We start from the raw sequence: 11,408 nt of genomic DNA, 5'->3' as shown, positions 1-11,408 counted from the left end.
TGAAAAGGAGACACAGAACATGCGAAATTAAGGTTCTTCAGCCATTTGTAGAAATGTGTTTTATTTCTATTTAATTTCAGATTGCACTGGTATATAGTCATAATCAAAAATAAAGAAAAAGAACCTGCAGTTAGTGAATGCAATCCCTTTTTTTTTTGGAAAGGCATTGCTTTACAATGAGCTTAACACCTGCCCAGTCTGAAAACCTGAACGTGTTTTACTATGCTTTATTGGGGTATTAGTACCACTGTGTATTAATATAAAACCAAAAAACTCTATACAAATGAAACTGAAAAATTAAGCCTAAGAAAAAAATTACATTTCCTATCGAAAATCTGCATCCAGTTCAAAGTAAAACCACAGTTCATGAAACATTCCTTTCTTATATGGTGGTAACCTACATGAAGCAGCACTTACTGATAATTCATAGGATTCAATATAAATGAACTGCTGCTTGAAATGAATTTAATACATTTAACTAGTTATAAAACATAAATCAAGAGAAGGCCATTTAAACTTCCAGATCTGGGTCGAGCTGTTGAACAACCTATATAATTACTAATATGTCTAAGATGATATAAATTAACTTCCTATTCAAACTCATGGCCCTTTTAAGAAGTCTATATTATTCAATTCATCATCAATTTTTCTCTTTTGCCAGTATTAGTATAGTGACCTGTAACATCTTGCCAACTAATCAACAGTGCAAGGTACTGAATTTCATAAGTGTACATGCCAAAATGTTTGACTACACCATGCTGGAAGTCACAGCTGGATTTTTGTTTTGGGAGAGCATTTTACTGTACCAGGAAATTCACTTATTTATAGGGGTAATCCATGGATAACCAGAAACAGGAAAATGCTCACGTAAATATCTATCTGTGGCTTATCCTGGTGGCGTGTAGATCACAGCTTGTAAGTAATTCTGTAAAGTCTTGACAGCGTAGCTATTTGCCTTACTTTAATCCATCAGCAGAAAAAATAAAATAAAAAAAAATAAAGGATAATTGTGGCAGTACAAGCTACACTTTTTTTTTTTTAAATTAGCAAGCTAAATTCCAGCCTAACTGCCAATCAAATTGAAGTATTGAATTGCAGCATGTATTTATTTCACATTAAAAACATTAAGATTGACAAAATATTCTTTATTTCAATTAAATCAGGTTGGTCAGCTCCTTTATCATTTTTGTTTAATATAAAAAATGCAATTTATTAGGATTAAACACTTAAACTTCAGCATCAACAGGAAACATTCCAGTTATCTTTAGGTACTGAACAGAAGACAGGGATGCCCCTGAAATCAAACACAGAACAATGCCATTATAGCGACAGCAATTCAAAGTATTTGTATATCTGAAACAGCTGTACCACTGAAAGTCAAGTTCACTAAAATACTAGTATTTCACAAAGCATAATTAAAAACAGAGCATTTTTTAAATAACTAATAGAGTTACAGTTTTGTGAATAGGGCTGTATTTCAAATGGTACAGCTGTACTGCAATAGACAAATGTAATTAAATGACCCAATTAAAAATAAGTGGAAAAACTGCAATGCAATTGGAACAGGGGTGACTTTTCAAATACACTATCACCAAAGCTTTGTTCAACAAAACACAAAAACAAAGCTAACCAATGCAATCACAGCAGTAAAGAAAATACCCCACTCGTGAATTCACACTAGAAATCCAAATAGTTTAGTGTTTTTTTTTTTTTTTTGTCAGCTGCCAATTCGGAGGGATGTGGCGTGCATGGCTTACGGCTTTATTACAAGGTGTTAAACTGCAGAGAATAACACATCCCAGCTCGGGCCATTCCTCTGAACACACTTTCCACCAGACCCATCACAGGTGTAGCGATCGGGACAGCAGTGCTGAAGATCATCACAGCAGACACCCTGAAGAAAAAAAAAAAAAAAGTGAAAATGGGGCCCGGTTTCAACCTTGTACAAACAAGCGCTGTGACCTGTTTGTGCACCGATACACACGCATTACTTACTGCATCCCTAAGAGCACCATCTCCCCTTCAGACTGATACAGAAGACTGCCAAACAAGGCTCTCACGTACAATGGTAGTTCTCATTATATATATCACACAATTAAAGTCAAGTACACTTAGCAATCTCATGGATGGCCGTTCAAATATACTCCTTTTACTACCAATGCAAAATGATTGGCCATTTTAACCCTTGACAATACAAAGTCCAGGTTCATTGTTCAACGAATACCCAGTATGTAGCAGAACAACTTCCTCAGAATAACAAATCAAGATCAACTATTTTACACAACTCTTACAACCATTCAAGTCAGATTATTTCACTTTTTGTTCCCACTTTACACCGGCAGCCTGCTCTGCGCAAGGTAACAATGAAATCCTGAATACACCCCTAAAGCTTTCCTTAGAAATAGCTTGACAACAACTATTACATTTGGCACAACACACAACTGCTCAGAATCATTTCTTAGAGAGCAAGAGCAGCTGTATCTTCCAGTCTAAGATCTGAGATCTGTTCAGGCACAGTCAGAGACACCTCTCAGTGTTTTACAGGGGCCCCTATTACCTGGCTGTAGGGGCAGCAGCCCCAGGTTCCAGCAGCAGTCTTGCAGCAGGTTTGCTGGCCTGAGCAGTAGTGCTGATCATCACACTTGTCATTGCCCCTGGAGTCAGGAGTGGCAGCAGACAGGCTGTAGAGAGGAGCTTTCTGAAAGACCCAGGGGAGGACCGGGCTCTGTCTTTCACAGGTGCTGGTCTTCATGTTGCACTGGTAACCCTGGGGACAGCAGTGCTCCTGGTCTTCACAGCACACTGCCTGGAACAGAAGAGAAAAAAAAAAATTAAATAAAAATCAGCAAGCACAAAGAAAACCAGACACTGATCCATAATTCTAAACAAGCTCACAGCCAGGTAGACAGATTTGCATGCAAAGTAGACAAATGTTTCGGCAGGTTCTTTTATCTGTGATCGCGATGCTAGGGTTAAAAATCAGCTACCGTATTGAAAGATCAGCTCGTCATAAGAGGACACTTCCAATCTCTCTCCTCAGCTTAGTTTTACATTTTATGATTCAGTATCTGACTGAGAAGTCTAAAGCCAAGAGTGTGCACCATTAATGTGGAAGAATTAAAGAGGAATTCTCTCTCCAAATGGTTTTGCTGCTCCAATAGGGGTCATTATATTTCTCAATCTACCCAGCTTGAGTGCCGGCTCTGATCAGTCTTGCAGGGTTGGGGGTCAATGTGCTGGCTCACCTTGATCAGTGGGCAGCAGCCCCACTTGCCAGTGGGCAGTTTGCAGCAGGTTGATCCAGCAGCGCAGCTCATCTGTGGGTCACACTTCACATCCAAGAGAGACAGGGGGTTCTGAAAAGCAGCTACCTTACTGAACCAAGGCACCGTGTGGCCCCCTTTCTGACAGTATCTTTGTGTGACGTCACAGGTGTAGCCCGAGGGGCAGCAGTGAGATCCATCCTGGCAACACACAGCCTGAAACAGAAATCAACCTGTTTTACAACAAACTCACCATTAACCCTTGCCTCTATGGTTGAAGCTGAACAGCAAGCATGGAATTAGACATTTATGGAAACTCGCTTTTCAAATAGAGAGTTGTGGAGCAGTTAATTATAATTGTTTTTAGGTCAATAATTCAACAGTTCAAACTGGGCTCATCTTGTTTATTTAATTAATTTTGAAGCTTCTTCAAAACAAATATAGGTTAAAAAGGTGGACAAACTTTCAAGTGTCAAGGTTTGGTCACACAATGTTTGAGAAACAAGCCAAAAGGGGGTTGACTGAATCCTGGGGGATTCTGTGGTACTGTACAATTCTAGCTGGGTACAGGTTGCACTGGATGTTTAGTTACCCGTTTGAACCAAACACCTGAAAAGGGCTGTAATGAAACTGGCTTGGTGTAATGCCACTTACGTCCGGTAGAGGGCAGCAGCCCCACTTCCCTGTTCCCATCTCGCAGCATGTCATTTCCTTAGGGCAGGTATGCTCGTCACACATGTTCTTGTCTGCATGGGCTCCGGCTGCAGACAGCAGCTTCATCGGGGGTCTCTTTGTCACCCAGGGGATGCTTAGGCCTTGCTTGACACAGGTCTGCTGTTCAACATCACACTCGTACCCTTTAGGGCAACAGTGTTCGTGATCATCGCAGCATACAGCCTGTCAAGCAAACCATTTCACGGGTTAATGTACCGGGCTAAATGGAACCCCACCTACAGCTCTGTCGATAGATAGATACACACTTTATCACTTTCAGCAGGTCTAGGCCTAAAGATAAATCTATTTATTTCCTCTTGCAAGCACTAGTAGTACAAATACAAAGCAATAGATGTTGCTGCTGCTTCCTGGTACCGAATCACTTAGTCTTGTAATTCCAACTCGTGCCAATGGTAAGCTGCAAAATCAGACCATGTGACCCACAAAGGAAGCAGGATGCAGCAGTTTTGCATTCCATTTGAAATATTTCCACGTCCTGAATTAGGAAAAAAAAAACAAAACCACCAACACCACACACACCAACAACAAGCGAAGAAACCAAAAGAATCTCAGCACGAAAAAGGCGGGCGGATGTTGTTAGTAAAGCTAATAAGCACTTCACTTATTGTGCAGTTTAAAATACATTAACAGTACCTTTTGATGCCCTCAAAGTCTATGCATAGCACAACACCCCATGTTAGTCTGCTAACAATGGTGTCCAGCACCCTTGCCTTCTTTGCTGGGGAATCATGTTCAGTTAGCACTCCTGGGCATCGGGCATGCCACCTGCTCGTGGTCACATGCTGCTCAGTATTTACATGCTGGCTTCACTTACACGTGGCAGTGGACAGCAGGCCCAGTCTCCAGTACTCAGTTTACAGCAGGTGCTCCCATCGGGGCAGCTGGTCTGGTCGTCACACTTCTCTTCGTTGGGCTCGCTTGTGCGGACAGGAATCTTCTCTAGCCAGGGCACAGAGAATCCACCCTGGTCACAGGTGCCAGCGGCAAGGTCACAGACGGTGCCCTCTGGACAGCAATGCTTGTGGTCACCACAGCAAACAGCCTGGGGACATGGGAGGTAAAATTAATAGAACAGGGGTTTCTATGTCTGTTTGAATTGGAGCATATTCAAGCACATGGGCATTTCCCATATGCCTATTAGAACAATTGTAGGTAAAGAGGCATTAGGTAATAAAAAGCCAACAGTTTCTTACTGACAGATCAGGCATACAGTTTTTCACAAGCATATTCAAGATATGTTCTTAGTGTGTCCTCTACCTTAAGTAAAGGACAGCAGGTCCAGCTTCCACTGGCAGTCTTGCAGCAGGTAGTCCCATCAGGACATGCGGTTCTGTCGTCACACTCCACATCACCTGCTGGAAGACAGAACTAAAAAAGGTTAGCTGATTGAGATCGACACATTCCTATTTCAGAACAGTTTTATCTAGAGAACAAGCACTGGTTATGCCACCGCCCAGAATACTACCCTCAGTTTCCAGAACAGATCGTTACCTTTAGTGTTGGAGTTTTTCCTCACAGCTGGAAACTTCTTGCTCATCGTGGTTTCCCCCTCTGCAGACACACACTTCTTGTGTTCGGTATCACACGTGGTTCCCTCGGGGCAGCAGTGTTCGCGGTCTGCACAGCACACAGCCTGTGGAATAGTAAGCAGAACATTTAAGGCATGGGGCAACAGAATCCCATGACAATGCACCATGTGTAGTTTAATCAAAACTCAGCCAAGCCATTTCAGATAGCATAAACGCTTAAACCAAGCAGATTTCAGTTTTATCAAAACAGCCTAATCTATTAAATACCAGACCTTTCATTTAAGAACGAAACCATAAACTAGTTTCAAGAACTTGAAGTTTCATCTTTAAAAATAAAGTGCCCCATATACATACAGATGCCTTGGATAGATTTGTACTGGTATGTATTTCTTACGCGTGGCAGTGGACAGCAGACCCAGTCTCCAGTGCTCAGTTTACAGCAAGTGCTCCCATCGGGGCAGCTGGTCTGGTCGTCACACTTCTCTTCGTTGGGCTCGCTTGTGTGGACAGGAATCTTCTCCAGCCATGGCACAGAGAATCCACCCTGGTTACAGGTGCCAGCGGCAAGGTCACAGGTGGTGCCCTCTGGACAGCAATGCTCGTGGTCACCACAGCAAACAGCCTGGGAAGAGGGGAGGGGTGTATACAGACCCACATGTCTATTTTTAGGCAGTTTATGAGAAAATCCAACGAAGACCTCCATATATCCCCAGATTCTGATACTCAATAACATGTGCTAAAAAAAAAAATGTCTCAAGTCTCATCCCAATTAGATAAGCAGTTCTTTAGATATGTGAGCCTATATAGTGAGAGTCACACTGTTTGTAGGTGTGTCTGTCTCCCAGCGGGGAATAATTACACAAGAGCAGTAAAAGGGGAAAGCTGAAGGAACCACACAATATTTTACTTCACACCAATGCATTTAAACACATACCTTGGGGTAGGGGCAGCACCCCCAGCCCCAGTCCTCGTTCCTGCAGCAAGTAGTGCCGTCGGTACAGGATGTGATGTCATCACACTTGACGTCTCCCTCTCCTGTTCTGCTCGCCTTCATTACTGGAATCCTCGAGACCCAAGAAAAAGACAGCGCCCCCTTTTGACAAGAAGCTGCTGGTACGTTACAGGTGTAGCCATTGGGGCAGCAGTGGATTGAGTCATTGCAGCACTCAGCCTGCAGGGGCAGCAGATAAGCATGAAGGGGATCAGATTTTTACAGGCGCATTCCTACACAAACATATCTCAAATGTGAGAAACATCTTAAATGTATGGGGCTGTTAAAAGGGAAGTAGCTTTCACCTTTCCTTGTGGTTTACAATCATGTTCCGAGGACTCCAATATTGAATTATTTATAACAAAAAGACTGTTGCAGATCTAGAATCTGCTCGTTTGAACCAGCTAGACCAGTAATGGTCAGCAGTCCAATTTATAAATGCCACTGACTGCAATAGCAATTGTTCTAGACAATTTATAGTAAGGTAATCTGCGTGCAAGGTGTTGCTTATTATAAGAGGTATCATTTTGCAAAGTTTAGACTTCGCTCTCTGGTTCTCTGCCCAAAATGATATCTCCAATTCTATAGGCTTTCTGAAGATATCTGTATCAGAAAGCTCTCTATTCAAAAGACCCATCAACAGTGAATGTGTTTTACCTTCGGTAAAGGACAGCAGGCCCAGCCTCCATCACGCGTCATGCAGCAGGTAGAGCCATCAGCACACGCACTTGTGTCATCGCACTGCACACCACTGGCTATGAAACAAACACGGTGGCAAACAACGTGACAATTACACTTGCAAAACATCCTCCTCAGTCATTGCATCAAATTAAAAAAAGGATGAGAAGAAATCAAACAATGTTTAGTGGTGCCTGGAAAACACCAACACCAATTACCTTAACTAATGCATCTTGTTTAGATTCACTAATTTCCTGTTTAATCACCCGGATGCTCCCCTGTGCTTTAAAGCTCTCAGAATAAAGTCCAACACCCAAGTAACAGATATATAATTAAGACATGCAACATGTCAGAGAGACATAATTAACTGGTGTCAACTTAAACCCATTTATTAAATACAAAAGGGAAAATTTACCATCTCTTACGATTGCGGGGAACTTTTTAAGCAGCGGGGTTTTTCCGTTTGCAGACGTACACGTGTCATGTTTCAGGTCACATGTGCTGGCGGCAGGACAGCAGTGTTCATGGTCTGTACAGCATACAGCCTGGGGGAAAAATAACCAAACATAAGAAAACGAGGAACAGTACCCATACAAAAATCAGAAATCGTGTTGAAAAACATGAAAATGTCATGACAGGCAGTGGAAATGGGGTATCAGTGTATATCAAATTGAAATAAAACGCTTACTGCAACACATTTATTTCAAAACTGCATGCCTATATAGCGAATGGAAATACACAGCAGGGAGATTTCTACACCGATTCTGTTAGCTACAAGCCAACTCACATTGGGTATTGGGCAGCAGCCGTACTGGCCACTTGGCATTCGACAGCAGGTGGTACCATCTGGGCACTGGCTCTTCCCATCTGGACAAGCAACAGATTCTGCCTTCGTCACTGAGAAAAGAACAAGACAGACAGGATGCAGGGTGGCAAAAGAGGCTCAGTTACAGCACACCACTTAAAGTTATTACATTAGGATTTCCTGTCAACTTTCCACTTCCAGTTAGGTTTACTTTATTGCAGACATTGATCAAAGCTACAAGGACTGTATCCAGTGCAGCTTAGTATTCACATTTTAAAGAGTAAACTGCAGGCTAGTAAACTGTGTAATAAATCTTTTTATATAATGTGTTATTTGAAGTCTGTAATTTGAGAGGGAGAGGATGAACACCTGACAATGCAAATAAAAAGTAGAAGAAAGCCATAATTTAGCTGGTGCGAGAATTTAACACCCACAAGCATGGGAGAGGAAGGCCAAAATGCCTGGGGATCCCCACTGGTACTTTATCACACTGCCTGAATACTTTAATAGGACCTGTACCTACTGTACCAGCATTGGTCCTTACTCCATAAGGTGCTGTAAGGTGTCTTGAGAGATCCATTTAGTTATTAATATATCAGTCTCTCAAAATGTCTTTCCATCACTGCCTGTCTCGCTTTGCAACCACTTTGTTTTGCCATCAGCGATACACTCTGAAGATCAGTCTTGGAACCGTCTACCAACATGACTGTCCTTGTAGTGTGGCACCTGCTTGACATGCACGCACTCGCACCTCTTTTATAATACTGTTCAACTGAACGATCGATCCCCCTCGGCCTTTCAAACTAGCTTACCTTTATCGTTCTCCCAGTCCGCCCTCTTTCTTGCAGGCAGTTTGCCCCACATGGGGGTCTCTCTCTCATGCGACACACACTTGGAGTGGGCAATGTCACACCTGGTGCCCTCAGGACAGCAGTGCACTTTATCATCACAGCACACAGCCTGAAGACAGACAGACAGACGATAGATTGAAACAGAACCTGCATAACAGCTTTCATTCTCTCTCAAAGCACTATGCCATTCAACTCTGTTGTCCCTTTAATGTCTGGCATTAAAAGAAAGGTAAAGACGGACATGCAGTATGCTTGGCAAGGACTCTTCTTCCTGTAGACAATGGGATATGAATTGACCCTGCCTGACCCCAAATACTACAAAACAGCTTTAAAATCAATTCTACAATAATGTGCAAAAACAGGAAATGAGTCTTGGGGGGCAGAAAAAAATACAGCAACAGGATACTACGAAAGAAATACAATGTCAGAATGCTCTGTGGTCATTTTATAAGTTTAGTGCTCTGGTTAAGATGTAGCCAATTGATCACAGGGCACTGATCCACCAACAGTAAAATCATGAAAGAAAGAACGAACTCTGCACATACCTTCACCATTGGACAGCAGCCCCAGGACCCATCTGGCAGCTGACAGCAGGTCGTCTCATCAGGACACTCCGATTCCTCATCCGGACAAATCACTGCGCTAACAATCGAGACCCCTGCGAATGAACACACAGCAGCACTGAGGAACCGAGACCTCTGAGAATGAACACACAGCAACACCGAGACCACTGCGAATGAACACACAGCAACACCGAGGAACCGAGACCTCTGAGAATGAACACACAGTAACACTGAGGAACAGAGACCTCTGAGAATGAACACACAGCAACACCGAGACCTCTGAGAATGAACACACAGCAGCACTGAGGAACCGAGACCTCTGAGAATGAACACACAGCAACACCGAGACCTCTGAGAATGAACACACAGCAACACCGAGACCACTGCGAATGAACACACAGCAACACAGAGACCACTGCGAATGAACACACAGCAACACCGAGGAACCGAGACCTCTGAGAATGAACACACAGTAACACTGAGGAACCGAGACCTCTGAGAATGAACGCACAGCAGCACTGAGGAACTTGCATGCAACTGGAGACTAAGGCAGTATAAATAAATGGGGCAGTACCCAGTTAGTTAGACAAGCTGCAATGCATGGAAAATTAAGAAGCCTAAAAACAAAAGCATGTATTTTGTAATGCATTATGCAAAATGAGCACATACTTCTGGAAAACAGGAACATCAACATCGTCCCCACACGTGCAGTAGTATTCCTTTAAGGGTTTGTTACCCTCTTGTATTCAGCATATGAAATCACGCAGTTGTCAAAACCACGTAACCAATGACCTACATTAGCACGGAACGAAAACATGTATATTGTCAGACCTGCATGTCGATTGCAAGCGCTTCCATCATCGCTGCATTCATAGCCCTCTGGACAACAGTGTTTCCCATCAGCACATGACAGCCCCTGAGAAAGACAGAGCGGTGAGCTACATGGCACCAAACAAAGCAGACAAGAGAATTGTTGGACGAATGTTTTATTTTGTACTGTTCCAATACCTTTTTGATGGTGTTTGGAATCATAGTTTTAATTAATGTAATTACTCAAACATGGTTTTATTTTTTGATAAGCCTTGTAGTTCAGGTGTTGATTTATAGCTGCATGCCATCGTTTTGCAGGCTAGATCAGCCAGTGTCCTTATAGGGCTAACGTTAAACAAAAAAAAAAAACTAGACACTTGATCTAAAGTAACAGATCACTAGATGACTCTTCTATAAAAGACCATTTGGCTGATCTAGCCTGTTACATCTTCATCAGGAAGGCAACAAGAACAGAGGTGACTAGCTGTAGCACACCTCAGAGCAACTGCAATAAACACACAGCAAACCCAGAGCAACCTCGTTTTGTGGTTTTTTTTTTTTTTTAAAAACCACATACCAGCAATCGAGTTACTGACTTACACAGCTGGTTATTGGGTTAACACCCATGCAAAATGTATGTAATATAACCAGACTAACACTGCACAGGCTACATTATTATTCAAGCATGTTTTGACAGAAACACAATTTTGACCATGATATTTAAAAATAAACAGTTTAAGTTCAGCATGGGCTGCATCTCCCAATAAAGGGACACTTCTAGAGAGGATTACCCGAGGAAGGGGGCAACAGCCATACACTCCAGTGGGGGTGAGCAGGCAGGCGTATTCAGAGGGGCATGGAGAGCTGTCTGGGCATACAGTCTCAGAAATGCCATTCAGAGAGCCTGCCTGAACCATGGGGGAAGAACGGACACCCTGCAAAACAAATCCAATTTCATTCACCTACACTGGAATATGTTAAACAGATACCAATAATAACTGTATTCCTTCGAATTGAAGATGCAGCCCAAATTTACCACCCTCAATATGAGGAAAAACTAAATCAAATATATATGCATTTACAAAGATACAATCTCAATTATGCTGTTGTATCACGAAAGCATGATACAAAACAGTGTTGTAGATTAACCACAGAGCTTGTTTATTGTGTTGCGCACGGTATA

At 42.5% G+C, this 11,408-nt stretch overlaps 1 protein-coding gene across 4 annotated transcripts in view; it reads right to left on the bottom strand.

Annotated features, from left to right (window-relative positions):
- Nucleotides 1-1,124: 1,124 nt before the first annotated feature.
- The window catches only part of LOC117971171 (progranulin-like), a 12,333-nt gene continuing 2,049 nt past the window's right edge, over nt 1,125-11,408 (bottom strand). For 2 of the 4 annotated variants that reach the window (XM_034919195.2, XM_034919196.2), the window contains exons 4-19: nt 11,017-11,160; nt 10,247-10,331; nt 9,398-9,510; nt 8,814-8,961; nt 7,984-8,093; nt 7,612-7,741; nt 7,176-7,273; nt 6,462-6,698; nt 5,922-6,149; nt 5,490-5,631; nt 5,256-5,353; nt 4,813-5,040; nt 3,918-4,160; nt 3,246-3,479; nt 2,558-2,806; nt 1,125-1,894 (exon numbers count right to left, since the gene is read on the bottom strand). In XM_034919195.2, the coding sequence (XP_034775086.2) occupies nt 1,775-1,894; nt 2,558-2,806; nt 3,246-3,479; nt 3,918-4,160; nt 4,813-5,040; nt 5,256-5,353; nt 5,490-5,631; nt 5,922-6,149; nt 6,462-6,698; nt 7,176-7,273; nt 7,612-7,741; nt 7,984-8,093; nt 8,814-8,961; nt 9,398-9,510; nt 10,247-10,331; nt 11,017-11,160 (2,607 nt within the window). In that variant the 3' untranslated portion in view covers nt 1,125-1,774. The remainder of the gene's footprint in view (nt 1,895-2,557; nt 2,807-3,245; nt 3,480-3,917; nt 4,161-4,812; nt 5,041-5,255; nt 5,354-5,489; nt 5,632-5,921; nt 6,150-6,461; nt 6,699-7,175; nt 7,274-7,611; nt 7,742-7,983; nt 8,094-8,813; nt 8,962-9,397; nt 9,511-10,246; nt 10,332-11,016; nt 11,161-11,408) is intronic. The other 2 variants (XM_034919197.2, XM_059003214.1) reach the window with 2 other exon arrangements.

The sequence above is a fragment of the Acipenser ruthenus genome, chromosome 28, assembly GCF_902713425.1.
Source record: "Acipenser ruthenus chromosome 28, fAciRut3.2 maternal haplotype, whole genome shotgun sequence".
NCBI classification, from domain to species: Eukaryota; Metazoa; Chordata; class Actinopteri; order Acipenseriformes; family Acipenseridae; genus Acipenser; species Acipenser ruthenus.
The sequence above is the reverse complement of the archived record's forward strand: the minus strand, read 5'-3'. Positions and strand labels throughout refer to the sequence as shown.